The sequence below is a fragment of the Canis lupus genome, chromosome 28 (assembly GCF_003254725.2).
Source record: "Canis lupus dingo isolate Sandy chromosome 28, ASM325472v2, whole genome shotgun sequence".
NCBI classification, from domain to species: Eukaryota; Metazoa; Chordata; class Mammalia; order Carnivora; family Canidae; genus Canis; species Canis lupus.
Genome location: NC_064270.1, coordinates 27,940,776 through 27,963,183, shown reverse-complemented (window position 1 = coordinate 27,963,183; position 22,408 = coordinate 27,940,776). Strand labels below are relative to the sequence as shown.

Here is a 22,408-nt window from a genome sequence, read left to right as displayed (position 1 = left end):
GCAGAAAAAGGAGAAGCAGGCTTTGTGCAGGGAGCCCGATGTGGGACTCGATCTTGGGACTCCGGGATCACGACGTGAGCCAAAGGCAGACGCTCAACCACTGAGCCACCCAGGCATCCCAGTTACTTATTTTTTTTTTTTTTTGTAACTGTATCAGTTACATTTGCCTCAAATCATGGTCGAGGATTATTGTAGACATCAACATGTAGATATTTCATCCCTAAATATTTTAGTATGAGTCCTCTAAAAATGGAGCATTTTATATAACCATAATAACCACTATCACACATAAGAAAATTATTAATTCTTTAATTTTACCTAATAATCTATATTAAAGTGCCCCCAATGTCCCATAAATATTTTTATAGCCTTTTTTTCTTTCAAAACTGATATCTGATCAGTATTCATAGATAATATTGGGTTGTTGCATCTTTAGTCCCTGTGTCCTGTTTTGTTTTGTTTTAATCTAAAACTAAAACAGTCTCTACCTTTGAGGGGGGGACAGTGTTGCAAGAAGTTGATTTCTCTAGTATTATCATTTCTTCTGCATTTATTAACTGGCTTCTTTTTGGCAGAAGGCAAAGGGTGGGTATTCTTCAGCTGGGTACTAAATAATATGTAAACAAATGGATAGATGAATTTAAGAGCTAGCCGCCCAAGCCATACTTACATAAATTCTGCATTTACAGTGAAAGCTATGTTGTTGAAAAAAATAAAAAAAAAAACTCCAAAGAAAATCAAAAGGCTTGAGATACCTGGGTGGCTCAGCGGTTGAGCGTCTGCCTGCCTTCAGCCCAGGGCGTGATCCTGGAGTCCCAGGATTGAGTCCCACATTGGGCTCCCTGCATGGAGCTTACTTCTTTCTCTGCCTGTCTCTACCTCTCTCTCTCTCTCTCATAAATAAATAAAAATTTTAAAAAAGAAAAGCTCTATAAGACAAAAAATATAGTAATAAATGTTCGCTTTACAATAAACATTTATTTAGTTACAATAATTGTAAGCAGTACTGCTCGGTAGCTTTTAGAATCAAACTTGATACCTTAATTTGAGTTAGAAAATTAATAGTTAACACCTCTGATGGTAGAGTTTAGAAGGTAAAGAGCAGAGGTGAAGGTGATATTAGAGTCCTAATATCAAGAAAAATGAAATAAATAGAAATATAAGTGTATTAATTAAAATTATAAAGAGGATATTTAGAGGAGCTAAAAATAGTGATGTAACTCTACTATAATTTTGAGAAAGAAAGGTGGAGCTAACATCCTTGTCTGTTACAGTGGGAAGTCAGCAGATTGTCTAAAATTTGATACATTGGGCAATAACGTATTCTCTAGGGGAAGAAAAGATAATCCCTAAACAACTACAAAAGTTTAAGGTAGTTTCTATAGTGTGGGAGTAAGGGGCTTAAAAAGAAAGGACTGTTTCTTTTTAGTATGTTATTTTATGTATTTGATTTTTTTTTAACCACATGCAAGTATTTGATAAAAATTAAAAGTGTATTCATATTCTTTGGTGATTTAACAGTACATAAAATTAAAATGGGTTACATTTTCAAGTGTTGGGTTTTTTTTTCAGATACAGTTTGTTCTTATAGTTATGTCTAGTTTAATTCTGTATTCGCAGTGTAGTATTTCCAGTTATCTGTACATTTGATTGACATAAGTTAAACGGAAAAACTATCTAAATGTTGTTCTCCTTCCTGATTGACTTAAGGACCATCCAAATTCATCCCAAGTTGTTTTTATTAAATTAATCAATTTGGAAAACTAAGGGCTATTTGAATGCATTATCAGTAGTCTATATATTTAAGCATCTTACAACAAAAATGGCACATTGAGGATTTGTTTTTTGCTTTATTTTTAATAGTGAATTTATTGCATTTAAATTATACTGTAATAAAGCTGAGTGTACAGTTGATAAATTTTGGTAATTGTATGCAGTCATGTAATCTTTACCCCAGTCAGGATATAGAATATTTCCATTCCCTGAAAATTTTATTTCTGCTACTATATGCCCTCAATCTGCTGTCTCTGACCCCCCTGTCCTTGACAAGTACTAATCTGTTTTCTGTCACTCTAATTTTGCATTTCCTAGAATTTCATACAAATTGAATCATCATGAGCATATGGTCTTTTGTGTTTGACTCCTCTTATTCCACATGTCTTTGAGATTTATCTATGTTGTATGTGCTGTATACAGTAAGCCTTGAAATCAGAGTATAGTCCTATATCCCTGTTCTATTTAAGGATGGGTTTGAATATTCTAGGACCTTTACTTGCCTTTGACTGTGCCTCTCCAGAGGCCTGCAGAGATTTCTGTTCAAATCTGTAGATAAATTTGGGGAGAATTGGCATCTTAACAGTAATGAGTTTTCCAGTCTGTGATCATGGTATCATTCTCCATTTATTTTGGTTTTCTTTCATTTTCCGTTGCAGTGTTTTATAGTTTTCAGCATACAGGTTCTACACATCTTTCATTAAATTTTTTTAAAATAAATTTTTTATTGGTGTTCAATTTACCAACATGCAGAATAACACCCAGTGCTCATCCTGTCAAGTGCCCACCCCCCAGTGCCCGTCACCCATTCACCCCCACCCCCTGCCCTCCTCCCCTTCCACCACCCCTAGTTCGTTTCCCAGAGTTAGGAGTCTTTATGTTCTGTCTCCCTTTCTGATATTTCCCACACATTTCTTCTCCCTTCCCTTATATTCCCTTTCACTATTATTTATATTCCCCAAATGAATGAGAACATTTAATGTTTGTCCTTCTCCAATTGACTTACTTCATTCAGCATAATACCCTCCAGTTCCATCCACGTTGAAGGAAATGGTGGGTATTTGTCATTTCTAATGGCTGAGTAATATTCCATTGTATACATAAACCACATCTTCTTTATCCATTCATCTTTAGATGGACACCGAGGCTCCTTCCACAGTTTGGCTATTGTGGCCATTGCTGCTATAAACATCGGGGTGCAGGTGTCCCGGCGTTTCATTGCATCTGTATCTTTGGGGTAAATCCCCAACAGTGCAATTGCTGGGTTGTAGGGCAGGTCTATTTTTAACTGTTTGAGGAACCTCCACACAGTTTTCCAGAGTGGCTGCACCAGTTCACATTCCCACCAACAGTGTATGAGGGTTCCCTTTTCTCCGCATCCTCTCCAACATTTGTGGTTTCCTGCCTTGTTAATTTTCCCCATTCTCACTGGTGTGAGGTGGTATCTCATTGTGGTTTTGATTTGTATTTCCCTGATGGCAAGTGATGCAGAGCATTTTCCCATGTGCATGTTGGCCATGTCTATGTCTTCCTCTGTGAGATTTCTCTTCATGTCTTTTGCCCATTTCATGATTGGATTGTTTGTTTCTTTGGTGTTGAGTTTAATAAGTTCTTTATAGATCTTGGAAACTAGCCCTTTATCTGATATGTCATTTGCAAATATCTTCTCCCATTCTGTAGGTTGTCTTTTAGTTTTGCTGCTGTATCCTTTGCTGTGTAAAAGCTTCTTATCTTGATGAAGTCCCAATAGTTCATTTTTGCTTTTGTTTCTTTTGCCTTCGTGGATGTATCTTGCAAGAAGTTACTGTGGCTGAGTTCAAAAAGGGTGTTGCCTGTGTTCTCCTCTAGGATTTTGATGGAATCTTGTCTCACATTTAGATCTTTCATCCATTTTGAGTTTATCTTTGTGTATGGTGAAAGAGAGTGGTCTAGTTTCATTCTTCTGCAGGTGGATGTCCAGTTTTCCCAGCACCATTTATTGAAGAGACTGTCTTTCTTCCAATGGATAGTCTTTCCTCCTTTATCGAATATTAGTTGACCATAAAGTTGAGGGTCCACTTCTGGTTCTCTATTCTGTTCCATTGATCTATGTGTCTGTATTTGTGCCAGTACCACACTGTCTTGATGACCACAGCTTTGTAGTACAACCTGAAATCTGGCATTGTGATGCCGCCAGCTATGGTTTTCTTTTTTAAAATTCCCCTGGCTATTCAGGGTCTTTTCTGATTCCGCACAAATCTTAAAATAATTTGTTCTAACTCTCTGAAGAAAGTCCATGGTATTTTGATAGGGATTGCATTAAACGTGTAAATTGCCCTGGGTAACATTGACATTTTCACATTGTTAATTCTGCCAATCCATGAGCATGGAATATTTTTCCATCTCTTTGTGTCTTCCTCAATTTCTTTCAGAAGTGTTCTATAGTTTTTAGGGTATAGATCCTTTACCTCTTTGGTTAGGTTTATTCCTAGGTATCTTATGCTTTTGGGTGCAATTGTAAATGGGATTGACTCCTTAATTTCTCTTTCTTCAGTCTCATTGTTAGTGTATAGAAATGCCACTGATTTCTGGGCATTGATTTTGTATCCTGCCACGCTACCAAATTGCTGTATGAGTTCTAGCAATCTTGGGGTGGAGGCTTTGGGTTTTCTATGTAGAGTATCATGTCATCGGCGAAGAGGGAGAGTTTGACTTCTTCTTTGCCAATTTGAATGCCTTTAATGCCTTTTTGTTGTCTGATTGCTGAGGCTAGGACTTCCAGTACTATGTTGAATAGCAATGGTGAGAGTGGACATCCCTGTCTTGTTCCTGATCTTAGGGGAAAGGCTCCCAGTGCTTCCCCATTGAGAATGATATTTGCTGTGGGCTTTTTGTAGATGGCTTTTAAGATGTCGAGGAATGTTCTCTCTATCCCTACACTCTGAAGAGTTTTGATCAGGAATGGATGCTGTATTTTGTCAAATGTTTTCTCTGCATCTAATGAGAGGATCATATGGTTCTTGGTTTTTCTCTTGCTGATATGATGAATCACATTGATTGTTTTACAAGTGTTGAACCAGCCTTGTGTCCGGGGATAAATCCTACTTGGTCATGGTGAATAATTTTCTTAATGTACTGTTGGATCCTATTGGTTAGTATCTTGTTGAGAATTTTTGCATCCATGCTCATCAGGGATATTGGTCTGTAATTCTCCTTTTTGGTGGGGTCTTTGTCTGGTTTTGGAATTAAGGTGATGCTGGCCTCATAGAACGAATTTGGAAGTACTCCATCTCTTTCTATCTTTCCAAACAGCTTTAGTAGAATAGGTATGGTTTCTTCTTTAAACGTTTGATAGAATTTCCCTGGGAAGCCATCTGGCCCTGGACTTTTGTGTCTTGGGAGGTTTTTGATGACTGCTTCAATTTCCTCCCTGGTCATTGGCCTGTTCAGGTTTTCTATTTCTTCCTGTTCCAGTTTTGGTAGTTTGTGGCTTTCCAGGAATGCGTCCACTTCTTCTAGATTGCCTAATTTATTGGTGTATAGCTGTTCATAATATGTTTTAAAAATCATTTGTATTCCTTGGTGTTGGTAGTGATCTCTCCTTTCTCATTCATGATTTTATTAATTTGAGTCTTCTCTCTCTTCTTTTTAATAAGGCTGGCTAATGGTTTATCTATCTTATTAATTCTTTCAAAGAACCAACTCCTGGTTCTGTTGATCTGTTCCACAGTTCTTCTGGTCTCGATTTCGTTGAGTTCTGCTCGAATCTTTATTAACTCTCTTCTTCTGCTGGGTGTAGGATCTATTTGCTGTTTTTTCTCTAGCTCCTTTATGTGTAAGGTTAGCTTTTATATTTGAGTTCTTTCCAGTTTTTGAATGGATGCTTGTATTGTGATGTATTTCCCCCTTAGGACTGCTTTTGCTGCATCCCAAAGATTTTGAACAGTTGTATCTTCATTCTCATTAGTTTCCATGAATCTTTTTAATTCTTCCTTAATTTCCTGGTTGACCCTTTCATCTTTTAGCAGGATGGTCCTTAACCTCCACGTGTTTGAGGTCCTTCCAAACTTCTTGTTGTGATTTAGTTCTAATTTCAAGGCATTATGGTCTGAGAATATGCAGGGGACGATCCCAGTCTTTTGGTATCGGTTCAGACCCGATTTGTGACCCAGTATGTGGTCTATTCTGGAGAAAGTTCCATGTACACTTGAAAAGAATGTGTATTCAGTTGAGTTTGGATGTAAAGTTCTGTAGATATCTGTGAAATCCATCTGGTCCAGTGTATCATTTAAAGCTTTTGTTTCTTTGGAGATGTTGTGCTTAGAAGACCTATCGAGTATAGAAAGAGCTAGATTGAAGTCACCAAGTATAAGTACATTATTATCTAAGTATTTCTTCACTTTGGTTATTAATTGATTTATATATTTGGCAGCTCCCACATTCGGGGCATATTTATTGAGGATTGTTAAGTCCTCTTGTTGGATAGACCCTTTAAGTATGTTATATTGCCCCTCTTCATCCCTCACTACAGTCTTTGGGGTAAATTTTAGTTTATCTGATATAAGGATGGCTACCCCTGCTTTCTTTTGAGGACCATTCGAATGGTAAATGGTTCTCCAACCTTTTATTTTCAGGCTGTAGGTGTCCTTCTGTCTAAAATGAGTCTCTTGTAGACAGCAAATAGATGGGTCCTGCTTTTTTATCCAGTCTGAAACCCTGCGCCTTTTGATGGGGTCATTAAGCCCATTCACGTTCAGAGTTACTATTGAGAGATATGAGTTTAGTGTCATCATGATATCTATTCAGTCCTTGTTTTTGTGGATTGTTCCACTGAACTTCTTCTTAAAGGGGAATTTTAAGAGTCCCCCTTAAAATTTCTTGCAGAGCTGGTTTGGAGGTCACATACTCTTTCAGTTTCTGCCTGTCTTGGAAGCTCTTTATCTCTCCTTCCATTTTGAATGAGAGCCTTGCTGGATAAAGTATTCTTGGTTGCATTTTCTTCTCATTTAGGACCCTGAATATATCCTGCCAGCCCTTTCTGGCCTGCCAGGTCTCTGTGGAGAGGTCTGCTGTTACCCTAATACTCCTCCCCATAAAAGTCAGGGATTTCTTGTCTGTTGCTGCTTTAAGGATCTTCTCTTTATCTTTGAAATTTGCAAGCTTAACTATTTAAATGTCGAGGTGTTGAACGTTTTTTATTGATTTTAGGGGGGGATCTCTCTATTTCCTGGATCTGAATGCCTGTTTCCCTTCCCAGATTAGGAAAGTCTTCAGCTAGGATTTGTTCAAATACATATTCTGCCCTCTGTCCCTTTTGGCGCCCTCGGGAACCCCAATTAAACATAGGTTTTTCTTCCTCAGGCTGTCGTTTATTTCCCTTAATCTATCTTCATGGTCTTTTAATTGTTTGTCTCTTTTTTCCTCAGTTTCCCTCTTTGCCATCAACTTGTCTTCTGTGTCACTCACTCGTTCTTCCACCTCGTTAACCCTCGTCGTTAGGACTTCTAGTTGGATTGCATCTCATTCAATTGATTTTTAATTTCTGCCTGATTAGCTCTAAATTCTGCAGTCATGAAGTCTCTTGAGTCCTTTATGCTTTTTTTCTAGAGCCACCAGTAGCTGTATAATAGTGCTTCTGAATTGGCTTTCTGACATTGAATTGTAATCCATATTTTGTAACTCTGTGGGAGAGAGGACTGTTTCTGATTCTTTCTTTTGAGGTGAGGTTTTCCTTCTAGTTATTTTGCTCAGTGCAGAGTGGCCAAAAGCAAGTTGTATAGGGAAAAGGAGAAAAAGAGAGGAGAGAAAGAAGGGAAAAAAAGAGAAAAAGGAAAAAAAAGGAAAAAAAGAAAAAAGTGAAGAAAAAAAGAAAGAAGGGAAAAAAGGGTGGGGGAAGGAAACAAATCAAAAAGCAAAACAAAAAACAAAAAACAAAAAAACAACAAACAAAAAGAAAACTCGGGGGAGTATCTTCTGATTCTATATACTTTAAGTCCCTTGACTTCCCCTGGAACTTGTCCATCTAGTTGGTCTTCTGGGGGAGGGGCCTGTTGTGCTGATTTTCAGTTGTTAGCACTTGGGGGAGCTGCTCTGCCCCCTGCCTGGTGCAGGGCTCAGTGGGGGTTGTTTACCCCGTGAGGCCCCAGGAGGAACAACCGCAGTGGCAGCGGCCAGCTCTGGAGCCCTGGATTCAGCTCCCACAGTCACTACGGAGCTCTCTGCAGGGCCTGGATGCTCAGCTCGCGGCAGGAGCGTCCTTGCTGTCCTGGGCCCTTCCGGCCTCTGCCTGTCCCGGGGGGAGGCCGGATCCTGGGCTGTGTCCCGGTGCCCTGTGCTCTAGGGCCTGCGCTGTTGGATTCATGCTCCCGGCCGCGCAGCCCCCTCCGGAGCCGCCGCCCAAGCCCCTCCGAGCTGCTCCTGGAGCCACGCAGCCCCCTCCGCACGGAGCCTCTTCCTCTGCCCGAGCCCCTCCGAGCTGCTCCCGGGTCCCGCCGTGCGCGCTGCAGCCCTCCAGGGAGCTCGGTGCACTCTCCCCGGCGGGCAGGTGTCTGTTAGTGTCCCCGGGAGCCCAAGGGCGTACCCGCCCTCCTGGGGTCCTGCACCAACTCCCTGCGAGGCCTTTCCGCCCGGGAAGATTGGTGCAGCTCCTGCTTCTCCGGGACGGGGCTCTCCTGTCCTGGGGACACTCGCCCCAGCCTTAACCGGGCTCCTTGCGGGGCCCCTCGCCCTTGGATGCCTTTTGTTTCTTTATTTTTTTTTCCCCGTCTTCCTACCTTGATAGAAGCACGAACTCTTCTCACTGTAGCATTCCAGCTGTTCTCTCTTTAAATCTCAGGCCGAATTCATAGATTTTAAGGATAATTTGAAGGTTATCTAAGTAATTTGGTGGGGACAGGTGATTTGGAGACCCTACTCTTCCGCCATATTGCCCCTCCTCCCTCCAATTTCTCTTTCATTAAATTTAACCCTAAATATTTTTTATGCTATTGTAAATGAATTTGTAGTCTATGACCTAATTTCACTTATTAGTTCTAATAGTTGTTTTGTAGATTTCATAGGATTATTCATGTATAAGATTATGTTATCTGTAAATGACCATTTTTTTCTCCTCTCTTTCCAGTCGTTATGCCTTCCTTTTTTCTTGTGTTATTACCCTGACTGTACCTACCCTCCAATGTAATACTGAATTGAAATGGTAAAACATAAATCCTTCCTTGTTCCTGATCTTAGGTAGAAAACATTTGAGTATTATGTTACCTGTAGATTTTTGTAGATGCTTATAATCAGGTTTAAGTGTCCCCTTGTATTTTTAGTTTATTCAAGGACTTTGATCATGAGTAGATGTTGGAGGTTTTTCCTTTTGTTTTTTGTTTTTGTTTTCTTAATATGGTAAATTATATTGATTCCTGGCTGCTTAAATCAAACTTAAATTCCTGGAAATCAACTCCACTTGGTTCTGATTATTATCCTTTTTATATATTGTTCAGTTGAATTTCCTAAAAATTTTTTTAGGAAATTTTTTATGTGTTTGAACATTAGAATATTAATCTATAGTTCTGCTTTCTTGTTTTGTGTTTGTTTGGATTTGGGATAGCATTGGCCTTACATATGATTTGGGAAGATTCTAGGCAAGATTGGTATTATTTCTTCCTTGAGAATTCACCAACAAAGCAGTCTAGACTGGGAGTTTGGGGTTTTTTAGGGGCAAGGAGGGAGATTTATGAATTTTATATATTTAGTTAAATATGGCAGTTTTCAAAATTTCTGTCTTGGGGTTTTGTCATTTGTATCTTTTGAGGAAATTTTTCCAGTGCATCTTTCTAAGTTGTCAACTGTATTGGCATAAAATTGTCCAAAATATGGCCTAATTCTCTTAATGTCTGTAGATTTTATAGTGATAGTCCCTCTTAATTGATTTTAATAGATGTCTTTTCTTTTTTTCTTTATGAGTCTAGCCTAGAGGGTTATCAGTTTTATTATTTCATTAATCAGCTCTCATGATTGGTTTCTCTATTTTTATATTTCATTGATTTCTGCTGTTTGTTCTAGCTTGAGATTTCTGATTTAAGATAGGAAGTAAGATCACTAATTTTGGATTTTTTGAAAAGCTGAAATGTATCATTTCCTAGTAAACACAGCTTTAGTTGCATCCTACAGATTTTAATAATTTATAATTTCATCATTCCATTCAGAAATGTTTTTTTCTTTTTATTCCTTCTTTGACCATGAATTATTTAGAAATGTATTACTTTACTTTCCAAATATTTGGGGTTTTCCTAGTTATCTTATTTTTAGTTGATTTCTAATTTAATTCCATCCAGAGAATGTATCTTGAATTTCAGTCTTTTAAATTTATTGACACTTGTTTTATGACCTAGCACATCCTGGTGAACTTAACACATGCACTTGAATGTGTGTTTATCATTATTAGGTATCATGTTCTTTAAATGTCACTTATATCAGGGATGATGTTCAGATTGTCTTTGCTTATTTTTTCCTGGTTATATTGGTTGCTGAGAGAAGGGTGGAGAAACAGGTTACAACTCTGATAGCTGGTCAGGTATAGGAATAATTGCATAGGGACATGCATATGAGGATAGGAGTAATTGTGACCATACTTAAAACCTACCACAGGGTTCATTTTATCTATTATGTTTTTGTATATATTTAAAATTTTCCATAATAAAAATTTCAAAACTAAAACCTCTCAGGGTAATGAGATGTCACATATTTCAGATATATTCATGCAGATGTATAGAAAATATTTGGAATTTCTAGTTTATTTTTACCTCATCATTTAAAGAATTGTATTTTGACGTTTTACAGTTACATGGTATATTTAATTTTAAAATATAGATACATGTGGGGGGGGGACAATTATATATTTTTGGCTATTTTGTTTAAAAATAGTTTCATCCCAATGAACATGTCAGTTTTGTTCCAGAAGTCATGATATCATTTGGATAGTCTTATATAAAAAGACTTGTAAATTTATGAAGTAGAAATTTCACATAAAAATTTTTTGTATGATATTCATTTGTAAATGCTTTGTTTCGTCAGGTTTTTAATTAGGAGGTGTTTTTATAATCTTGCTGTTAGAACTTAAATTTTTAAGTTACTGTTTCAGAGAAGGCTATACCTATAATCCCAAAATTAGATAGGTCAGCACTGTGAGTTTAGAAGGAAACAAAACAATCTTAACAAGAAAAGAGGCAAAAAAAAATAGTATCCTTCATTCAGTTCCCTTCATAAGTTATGAAATCAATAGCATCAGTAGTAAAAAGGGGGACAGGCAGTAATGTACTATCTACACCTATTGTTACTCCTGAAAACCTTATTCTTTTCCATCTGGAATGTTCACTTCAAGAATCATTTGAAATAAGAAAAGCAAAGGGAATAATATGATTGATATATAGAAAATAAGTCAGTTATACAGAACCTATACTGGCTTCAATTCCTTCTCAACCCCATCCACCCAACCTCTATTCCATGTTAAGAACAAGGCGTAAATCACGAAGAACACATTCCAGGTGTTTTTAAAATTTATAGTTCTCAGACTCCTACAGTTTAGCTTTTTTGCCCATTTGGTACTATTAACTTTCTCAGAGCATTTTACATTGTAAATTCTTTAGCTTCATTCAGTACTCTGTATATTAAGAATATATTTAGGGGTGCCCGGGTGGCTCAGCTCGTTAAGTGTTTGCCTTCTGCTCAGGTCATGATCTCAAAGTCAAGCTCACATTGGGCTCCCTGCTCAGTGGGGATCCTGCTTCTCCCTCTCCCTGCTGCTCCCCTGCTTGTGCTCTTCTTCTGTCAAATAAATAAAATCTTTTAAAAATGAAAGAATATGTTTGTGGATCTGAAAGAATGTATTCTTAAGGGGTTTTTTAAAAGTAAGAACCACTATTAACATTATAAGGTGATTATTTACCATATCATAAGGCAAGAATTAAATGTTTTTTGGAGGCTTAAACACATATGTTTTTTGGAAAGGTTGTTCTTTGTTCGTAAACCTTTAGATAATCAAAAACTTAACTACATTTCCTATTTCTTGAGCATAATGTGATTAAGATTTTCCTTAATCTAAAAGCAACTTTACAAAATCTAGTAACATATTTAAAAAACAATGCCCAGTTAGGTCTCTTTTACTGGTCAACACCATTAGGTTGGAGAATTGAATTTCTGGTTTTTAAAGTGGGGTTTATTTATTAAAGCAGTACAGACAGTAATATATTTGGATATTAGCAGGTTATTTGGCAGTCCGTCATGAGACCTCTTGAAGACCAGAACTAAGAAACATGGGCTGAATGATAATACAATTAGACTGATTTGTAACTTATTTAACTCAATTAACACAGATTGAATTCTTGTCCTCTAGAAGGATATAGCTAGCATTCAGTCCTTTTTTTTTTTTTTAGCAGTAATTTAAATGACATAACATGTTGTATTGTCTTTCTAGTTCACAGACGTGAATCTGGGACACATATTCTGATAAATCAGGTGACATTTGTTTAGAAAAATGATGTTGATAAGTTAGAAAAGGATCTCATTAATAAGATACCTGTTACTAAACAAATGTAAACTCTTTTCCTTTGTCCCCCCAAAAAGATAATTTAACAATACATCATAAAAAAAGAGGTTCCAAAGCACATCTAATGACGTAGAACGTATTTCCCATTATATATCAGAAAAGCAAGATTCAGAATTATATTCATAATGGGATCTCACTTTTGTGTTAAAATATATATATTAGAAAGTATACAACAATTCTGGATGGTATGCTTAGGAGAAGTTTTCCAAAAGGAAATTTTGGAAAAAGGAAAAATTTTGCCTATTTTCCAAATTTTCTACAGTGAGTCTAGAGACACATTGGAGATAAAGTGTTTAATGTTTGAACCACAAATTTGCAGTCTGTGCATGTTAACTTATATTGTCACAATAAAGATCTCCTCTTTTATTTGTCTCTAAAAATAGTCGCCTTGGTACAAAAGTCAGCCTTAGCTACAGAGGACTAATATTTTCTCACTCCTCTATCATGAATCCATTTACTGTTTTCATTTTTTTCTCTTTTATCAAAGGTTGAATTAATAAAAGGGAATTTACAAAGTGTCGGACTTACACTTCGTCTTGTCCAGTCAACTGACGGGTACGCTGGGCATGTCATAATTGAGACTGTGGCCCCAAACTCGCCTGCTGCACTTGCAGATCTTCAACGGGGAGACCGGCTGATTGCTATTGGAGGTAATTATGCTAATATGTGATACACTTTACATTTATGGAAAAATTAGAGAGCAAATGTGGGAGTTTTCCTTATCTCATTCTTTCTGTGAGCACATGTTACTTTTATAATGAATAGAGAATAACTTTATTAAAAATAAAAATCTGAAGGAACCCTTAATTTAAAACACCAATTCCATTTTAGTCCTAATGTATAAATCTTTAAAATACTTCATCTTTAGACCACTCTTTGGTAAACTTCTCTAATTTTCCTTTCTGTCCCACCTTTTTTTCCTCTAGTATGGAAGAATGGGCAGGTCAGTAGTTCCTTCTGTATAACTACCACCATAACTAGTCTGGCCCTAAAATTGATGGTATTAGCACTATGACATAGGACTAGATAATGAGCATGAGAGGGACTAATATTTTTTGTCGAAGGGGGCATACTTGAACTGTCCTGTGGCCCCATATTGATGGCTCTGTATTGTCCCTGATCGGCCAGCCATTTATTAATATGCAGTCATTAGGATACAGCCCAAATCACTATTGCTGGTGGAAGAATGTGTCACCTGCATGCCTTCCTATCAGTTGGATTGATAACTACATAAACTCTGTTGATAGGCAGATTATTTGCTTGGATATTTATGAACAAGCAGTAGGACTCCCTATAAGCACCAATGGGGAAAAAGTCCAAAACTTTGCAGACCTTTGTAGTACCTGGCACCCCCTTCTAGACTTGTCAAGAGATTTATTGAATACATGGTTGGTCATGGCTGTGCTTCCAAAGACAATGTGATATATTCTCTCACAGCTAAGATAATAAATAACCAGGTAGATCAGTTCCTAAAGTAGAGTTTTTCCTTAGTTACATGTTAAACTTTTGATTCAAACCCTCATGACAGTAAAATAATGAAAATAATTTAGTGCACACTTAGAAGCCCAACTAAGTCCTTATTTTCACATGGAAATCCCTCTGATATGTCATAGTGCTTCTCAAACCTTCTATGTATTCTAGTCACCCAGACATGGTGATGAAATATGGATTCTATTTCAGTAGACCTGGACAGAGGCCCAAGATTCTGCATTTCTAACAAGCCCCCAGATGCTGCTGCTGTTCATAGATACTTAGGATAGCAAACCCATGAAATAGACCACCTCTGTTACATGGTTTTTTAACATAAACATAGCAGTTACTCTCCCTCAACTAAATACTATAATTCAGTATAAATTTTTTATATCTACACCTACTCTTGTTCTGGTTTCACCTACAGGATATAATTTTTTTCTTTTTTATGTTCTTTTACGAATTTTTTTGTTTTCAGTTACATGTGTAGTAAATATTCTCAAAAATAGATATTCCCCCCAAAAAAAGCATAATAAATGTCTACAGAGTGGAAAAAGTAAAATGCCACTTTGTGGCTAACATTTATAAAAACAAAATATTTACTGAGATAACGGACAAATACATATTTATTTTTAGAGCTGTAATTTGTTTATATGGGTGTATAATTTTTTAAATAATCCATAATGAGATTGGTGGTAGCTGAAATAAGATTGACAAAATGCTTAATATATTTGAAGCTCAGTGATGGAATTAATTTTTCTATTTCCTCTACTTTTGTGTTTATTTGTAACATTGCAAAGAAAAGGAATCCACATTTGGCCAACTAGCCCTAAGAAAGACAGTGATGGTCTCCACAAAGCTCCTGGTGATTAGGGAAGAGATGAGGGCAGGTGTTAAGTCCCAAAGAATGAGTTTAGATTGAGTTGAAGTTTTCCCTACTACAGCTCAGTAGACGGACTTATTTTTCATTTGTACATATGTCAGACTATAATTTTGCTGGAATATAGTGTGGCTAGAGGGAAAGAGCAGGCTGGATGAATCATGGAGAGAGCCACATTAGAAAGCTCTGGCTTTCAGTGTAATGAGTTTGTACACTAAAGGTTTTCAAGTCAAAGCTTTAGGAAAACTGGGGAGCAGTATGTTTGGTGATTAAAACAGGGAAGGGGTCTGAGGGGTCACAGCAAGGTGCTGTTGATTCTTGTAATTGAAGCCAATGACCAGGTGAATCGGAACAGGAGAGGAAAAGGACTTAAAACTGATAGAACAAAGAGCTGCTTAGATCTGGGGGTCAGGGATCCCTGGGTGGCGCAGCGGTTTAGCGCCTGCCTTTGGCCCAGGGCATGATCCTGGTGACCTGGGATCGAATCCCACGTCGGGCTCCCGGTGCATGGAGCCTGCTTCTCCCTCTGCCTGTGTCTCTGCCTCTCTCTCTCTCTCTCTCTTTGTGACTATCATAAATAAATAAAAAAAAAATTTAAAAATAAAAAGATCTGGGGGTCAGCGGTCTCTGAGGTGCAAATTGGGTTAATTGGGAGGATGGCAAGTTAATTCACATAGTGAGGGCCAGAGAGTGAAGCTCAGAGATGGGTCTTAACTACGCTGAATTTGTTAGGTTGAAGAAACATCTTAAGTGCTGATCTCGGGAAGTAGTTATGGATGTAGGACTAGGATGAAGAAGAGGGGAAACCAACCAAAGGAAACATTGAACATTGCTGCCACTGAGGTGGATGTGATCCAGGGAGAAAGCAAAAAGGGAGAGAATTACAAGAACAGGACATACAAAACTATAAGGACGTTTGCATTCAAGGAGCAGATATAGGTGGAGAAAAAGGAGAGGTGGTCAGAACCAAATTAGTACAGTGTTGTGAAAACCTAGAAAAGGGCTTTAAAGGGGAAGAAGGAAGAGAATAAAAATATGAGCCAGGATAGCTTATGGAGCAAAGTCCTGAAGGAGATGGGGAGTAGGATCCAAAATACAAGCAAAAGGCTACATTGTCCTGAGATAGGTTCATACTAAAAACGGCCAGGAGGAAAGTGGTGGCTGCTTGGTGATCTCTTCAGTCAATAAGGACATATCATCCGCAGAATAAAAGCCAGCAGGGAGGATAGGCTTCAGGGGAACAGGGAGTTTTTGAAGCTGGGGTTTTGGAGACTTAGTTGTTTAGAGACCAGAAATAATTCAGAAGAATGCTCCTGCAGCATTGAATGCCTTTCTGAAGATGGTCAGCACTAGATCCCCGTGGTACTCCCAGGAGCAGAAAAGTGAGATGGGGCTAGCAAGCTGGGATCAGAAAGCCAGTTAGACACATGAGGAAAAAGGGCCAGGGCAAAAGAATCTGAAATATTGATGTGAACATCAGTGAAATCTTGAGACCAAGGTTGGGAAGAAAATCAAGTGATATCAGACCAGGAATAATTGGGCCTGGAAACTACCACAAAACAACCAGTTAGCAGAAAGCATTGTGCAAAGTGGGAAATAGACCATGAGCAGGGATGAATTGTGAGTAAAAGACCTTGGTGGAGAGAATTGTAAGTGATAACCAAGTCTAAAGCATGATCTTGCCTCAACCACTGAGGTAGCAGAAGATAAACGTTGAGGAACTCTGAAGTCAGTTGGGGAGATGGGGCTGATGTTTCTCTGTTTGACTGATTGACTTAGACCTTTGGAAAGCAAAGACCCTTTCTTACCTTTTTCTAAGTCCTACTTCGGTAAGGACTGTTTGGGGAGGGGTAAGGAGCAGGCAGGAAACAAATAGAGCCTATAAAGATAACACTTAGAGTCTCTCTGGAAGACTCCACCAGAAACTGCTAGCTTGGATTGCCTCAGGGAAGGGACTGTGTGGTTGGGAAATAGGGGTGGAAGGGAGATTTTACACTCTATATTTTTCTGTACCTTTTGAATTTCACACTGTGTTAATGTAGCCACCTATTAGAACATTATAAAATGAAAATTAAGCTGTTATTATCGATGCAGATAGTAACCAGCTTTAAATTGCTGTTTAAAGCAATTTATGCTTTCCTTGTTCTTTCTGATCCTGATAAAAGGATTAGTTTGATGAGTAGGGCTAATAAAAAAATATGTAAAAGAGTCCACTATTTATAATACAGTATTTTGCTAAGTTTACTTCAAGCATCAGTCTCTGAATTTGATCATTCACCACATTTCTGTATTGCTTTTCCATAATCATGAACTAATGGCAGTTACATTCAGCAAATTCAGGTGATTTTCATGGCAGTTACATTCAGCAAATTCAAGTGATTTTCATGGCAGTACTTCACATGTTTTTCCTCTTAAAACCTTCAACAGGTGTGAAAATCACATCTACCCTACAAGTGTTAAAGCTGATCAAGCAGGCCGGGGACCGGGTCCTGGTGTATTATGAGAGGCCTGTCGGCCAGAGCAATCAAGGTGCAGCACTGCAAGATAATTTTGGACAGTTGGAAGAAAACTTTCTATCAAGCTCATGCCAACCAAACTATGAAGAAGAAAGCACTGGGTTGGCAGTAGATGCTGAAAATAGAGATTTGGATTCTGAATTTGAAGACCTGGCAAGTGATGTAAGAACACAGAATGAGCTCAAAGACGAGGTTCCATCAGTAAGTCACAGCCCCAAACGTACGCCAACAACACTTTCTGTTAAACCCCTTGGAACAATATCACCAGTTTTAAACCGTAAATTAGTTGTAGGAAGTCACCTACCACCACCAAAACCTCCATGTAAAGAGGGAAATAAACCCTTGGCCCTAAAAGCTTCTGAGATAACAGATCCAACACAAGTGTCAAAACCCACCCAAGGATCCACTTTCAAACCACCCGTGCCACCACGACCACAAGTGAAAGTTCCTTTGCCTTCTGCTGACCCCCCAAATCAGACAGAACCAGATGTTCTCACTGAAAAGCCAGAAAAGGTGCTGCCTCCTCCTCCTGCAGATAAACCTGCTGAAAAGCAAGCAAAAACTATGGATCACACAGAAGATGTAGCTGCATCTAAGCAATTTTTAGCAAAGCAAGAAGTAACAAGAGATTTTACTTCAGAAAGTTCCTGCCCTCCTAAGGACGGTTCGGATGACCCTCAAATGTGGGAATCCTCAGAAATTCCTTACCGTAATAAGCTAGGGAAATGGACAAGAACCAGAGCAACCTGTTTCTTTGACATAGAAGCCTGCCACAGATACTTAAACATTGCATTGTGGTGCAGAGATCCTTTCAAGTTAGGGGGTCTTATCTGTTTGGGGCATGTTAGCTTAAAACTTGAAGAGGTGGCTTTAGGATGCCTGGCTACATCAAACATGGAATACTTTTCAAAATTCAGATTGGAAGCCCCATCACCTAAGGCAATGGTCACAAGAACCGCACTACGCAATCTGAGTATGCAGAAGGGATTCAATGACAAATTTTGCTTTGGTGACATTACCATTCACTTCAAATATTTGAAAGAAGGAGAACCAGACCAACATGTAGTTACTAACGTAGAGAAAGAAAAAGAACTCCATTTGGTCGAAGAGGTTTCTGCCCTACCTAAAGAGGAGCATTTTGTTGGACAGATGGGTTTAACAGAAAATAAACATAGTTTCCAGGATACTCAGTTCCAGAACCCAACTTGGTGTGATTACTGTAAGAAAAAAGTGTGGACTAAAGCTGCTTCCCAGTGTATGTACTGTGCTTATGTTTGCCATAAAAAATGTCAGGAAAAGTGTCTAGCGGAGACTCCTCTCTGTGGAGCAACTGATAGGCGGATAGACCGGACCCTGAAAAACCTCAGGCTGGAAGGACAAGAAACCTTCTTAGGCCTGCCTCCTCGTGTTGATGCTGAAGCTAGCAAGTCCGTCAATAAAACAACAGGTTTGACAAGACACATTATCAACACAAGCTCTCGTTTGTTAAATTTGCGCCAAGTCTCTAAAACTCGCCTTTCTGAACCAGGAACTGATCTAGTGGAACCTTCACCAAAACACACACCCAACACATCCGACAATGAAGGCAGTGACACAGAAGTCTGTGGTCCAAACAGTCCTTCTAAACGAGGAAACAACACAGGAATAAAGTTGGTGAGAAAGGAGGGTGGTCTGGACGACAGCGTTTTCATTGCAGTTAAAGAAATTGGCCGTGATCTGTACAGGGGCCTGCCTACAGAGGAGAGGATCCAGAAACTAGAGTTCATGCTGGATAAACTGCAGAATGAAATTGACCAGGAGCTGGAACATAATAATTCCCTTGTTAGAGAAGAAAAAGAAACAACTGAATCAAGGAAAAAATCCCTTCTTTCTGCTGCTTTATCTAAATCAGGTGAAAGACTACAAGCTCTAACACTTCTCATGATCCACTACAGAGCAGGCATTGAAGATCTTGAATCTTTAGAAAGTCTGTCTTTAGACCAGCACTCAAAAAAAATAAGCAAGTACACAGATGATACAGAAGAAGATCTTGATAATGAGATAACCCAACTAATAGACTCCCAGCCGTTCAGCAGCATATCAGAGGATTTGTTTGGCCCATCTGAGTCTGTTTAACAAACCGCTGATTTAAACTTTCGAGTGATTGGGGGAAAGTTGCATCTTAAGTACCATGTGTAAGCCCTCTTCTAATGCACTTCAGCCTGCTTCTCCACAGCAATTTGCTTGTGTAAGAACAAGAGTGAAAAAGGTTGTTTTTCAGGAAAAACATGACCAGCTCACTAAATTGGTTGTTTCAGATTGCATTTATAGCTATGCTTTTTTGGGTTTATACTGGGAATTTATTTTTACTAATTTATTTTTAACTTTTTCTAATTATGTAATTATGTAAGCTAACTTTTCATGTTTATGTACATGTGATGTCTCATTGTGTTATTTTCCTTCATCTTAGTTTTTGAATGAGTGTTAAATAGGATACTGTCCAAATTCTTGAAGATTTTCATTTCCATCACGGTTATAACAAGTTTGCTGCATGCCCAAATCGACAACAGCAATTATTGAGGGAACAGGTTTTGAGTCTTTGTGTTAGGAAGTTTGTCATCTCCACTTGCTTGAGATTTTTGATATTTTGGGGCTTGGGGGCGGTTTTTTTGTTTTTGCCAAATGTGACATAAAAGCAGATGCTGCGGCTTTAGTCAGTTACACTGATTTAGTAAAAAAAAAAAAAAATAATAAGTTACATATAGTGCTTGCTTTCTATCCTTCTGTGAATTTTTTTCTAGTTTTTGTGCAGTTTTAGTGAGAATACAGTTATTACTTTGAAGAGGTTGCATTGAAAAAATATAATAGGGAATAGAGAATGCAGTTGGTCAGTTTTGTAGAGAAGATTACTAAAAACACAGTAACCAGTAGGATTTTGAAATATAATCTTTCAATATATTGATGCTTTCTCCTTTTTAATGGAAGTTCTGAATATTTATGATTTTCATCTTCAGTTCTCCCATGGGAAATAAAGCATGTCAAGGATAGAGTTTCAGAGAACTGTTCTTAAAATGACCGTGTTGATAACTGGGTTTGGCTCTTTTGTTTTAGGAACATATTCATGCAGGAGGGTGTTATGAAAGAAAGGAATCATGCAGGATAGATTTATTGCTTTTCTGACATGCTGCCCATTGAAGGAATGGTGGTCATTCTGAACACTTCTGTAGTTCAGATGGTCTTTTGTTTAAAAAAAGAAAATAAAAATTAACAGTATAGATACATAGGAATTGGGATCAGTTCTTTGATAATGAAGATCTGTTCTGATACTCCGTCCATTGTATGGACTCCAGGAACACATGACTGAGGGAAAACATGAGATCATGACCTCTGTGTTGGTATACCATACAAGTTTTGGCCTTTTACATGTCTATTTTCCTTTTGTAGGTAACTACTATGATAATTGACATATAGTAAAGACTGACATGAATTTAAAGCTAGGTGGGACAGTTTTGATGGACAGCAGAAAGAAGCATAGTAGAAGAGTAAGGGTTCCAGCCCAGGACTCCAGACAAGAGCTTAAGATCAAGCTCTTCCACTGGCCATTAATGAACTCTGTAACCACAAGAGGGTTCCGTGCGGCAGTCTCCCCAGCTCCAAAGTAGGAATAAACAATACTTTAACTACCTCACAGGATTGTTGTGAGGAGAAAACAGAACTGCGAAAGTGCTCTAAACAGTCAAAAGCTATTCAAAAAAAGGTATGACTCATATGGGGGGGAGGGGACAAAAACAATTTTGAGGGCAGAAAAGTTATTCCACTTTTAAAATCAATAGCCAGTTCTCATTCTTGCTGTTTTATTGAGTGAAATGTTAGGAAGAACCTTTATTGGCCAAGTTGATAACAAAACTATATCTGTGTATCCCCTTTTTTTGTTGCTAAGCATGCTTGCATTTTAAAAGAACACTGCTGTAGAAGTCTTTATATACCAACTTCTCTGAAAGCTAAAAAAAAAAAAAAAAAGTTCTGTAACGTGCTTGAAACAATCTGCCCAATGGAATAACCAACTTTTATCTTATGAAAAATAACTTACCAATGATGACCTGGAAGGCCAATGTCTGTAAGTGGCTGGTGTGTATGGATGGATGACACCACAGAAGTTTTAGTGACATCCAAGCATGCTGCTGAAACCGATGCATTTGAAAGAGCTGCAGAAATAACGCAAAATTTTGGTTTCATAAAAATCTACTCCTGTTTTAAAAGTATTTAACTCTGTAGAACCACAATTATGAAAAGCTCAGTAATGCTGCTAATGATATTTGTAAAATCTACCTTTAATGTAGTGCAATATTTTTATATCTACTGGGACAGGCAGTAGAGGCATCACAGTTGTGCTTTAGTGCAGGGGAGGGGGGGGAAATCACTCCAAACAGCCTAGGGGATAGTGAGGTGTAAGGCTTCCATGAAAACAGTTGTATTCTATTACATTCCTGATGTAATCTTGCTGCCATGCTATGTTATCAATAGCTAAAAAATAATAAAAAAAACTACCACAGAAAACAAGAATATCTTCATTTGCTGACATCTGAAAGAGGTGATTGCTGCATCTCTCTGGAATTACTGCCTGGTTGAATTTGGCAATCAAGCTCTTCACAAAATGCCCTTTTGCTAAACAAAATTGCTATTTTGAAATTTGCCTAAAAGCATTAAGTTCTGGTTTTATGGTTGTTTTTGTAAGCTGTTAAATATCAGATGTATGGATTGGCCCTGCTATTTATTAGGAATTAGACTGCTTTCTGTATTTCTGGTATTTAGGTGAAGAACTAGGTTAGACAATCAAGCTGAACAACATTTTGGCATTATTTTGATAGCAGAATTAATATGCTACATTTCCTAATATCAAGCCCTGTACTCTTGAGTATCAGAGTATCTGAGATCCTATTGGCCATTTTATGATTTTGAGAGAGAAAAAAAAAGCTGAAAATTGGAGGGTATTGTCAAGTTCTAAATTTATCTGGATTTTTTGAAAGGCAGTTTGAAAATAACTTGGCTATTGCTTATAAAGATAAGATCTTAATTTCCCTAAAAGTGAATAAATTTAAAATCACTTTAATTTAAAAATGTATTGTCTTTCTTTCTAAATTGAGATAATAACTTTAATTAAAAGGGTTGGGGAAGGTTTAGAGCCCCTCTGAGTAAAACTGCCATTCTTTCTCACACCTG

At 37.9% G+C, this 22,408-nt stretch overlaps 2 protein-coding genes across 7 annotated transcripts in view; one reads left to right on the top strand and one right to left on the bottom strand.

The window, feature by feature from the left end:
* Positions 1-22,306, top strand: part of PDZD8 (PDZ domain containing 8) — an 83,976-nt gene extending 61,670 nt beyond the window's left edge. Inside the window, exons 4-6 of one of the 3 annotated variants that reach the window (XR_003144251.3) lie at positions 12,831-12,993; positions 17,121-19,383; positions 20,633-22,306. Coding sequence is in view for 1 of the 3 variants with exons in the window: in XM_025467367.3 (XP_025323152.1) it covers positions 12,831-12,993; positions 17,121-19,324 (2,367 nt within the window). In the remaining 2 variants the exon portion in view is untranslated. Of the gene's footprint in view, positions 1-12,830; positions 12,994-17,120 lie in introns of all 3 variants that reach the window. The other 2 variants (XR_003144249.3, XM_025467367.3) reach the window with 2 other exon arrangements.
* The window catches only part of SLC18A2 (solute carrier family 18 member A2), a 77,600-nt gene that overhangs the window by 16,522 nt on the left and 38,670 nt on the right, over positions 1-22,408 (bottom strand). For all 4 annotated transcript variants that reach the window (XM_025467370.3, XM_035707760.2, XM_035707761.2 and 1 more), the window contains 2 exons: positions 21,279-21,393; positions 12,872-12,984 (listed from right to left, as the gene is read on the bottom strand). The gene's annotated coding sequence lies outside the window, so the exon portion shown is untranslated. The remainder of the gene's footprint in view (positions 1-12,871; positions 12,985-21,278; positions 21,394-22,408) is intronic.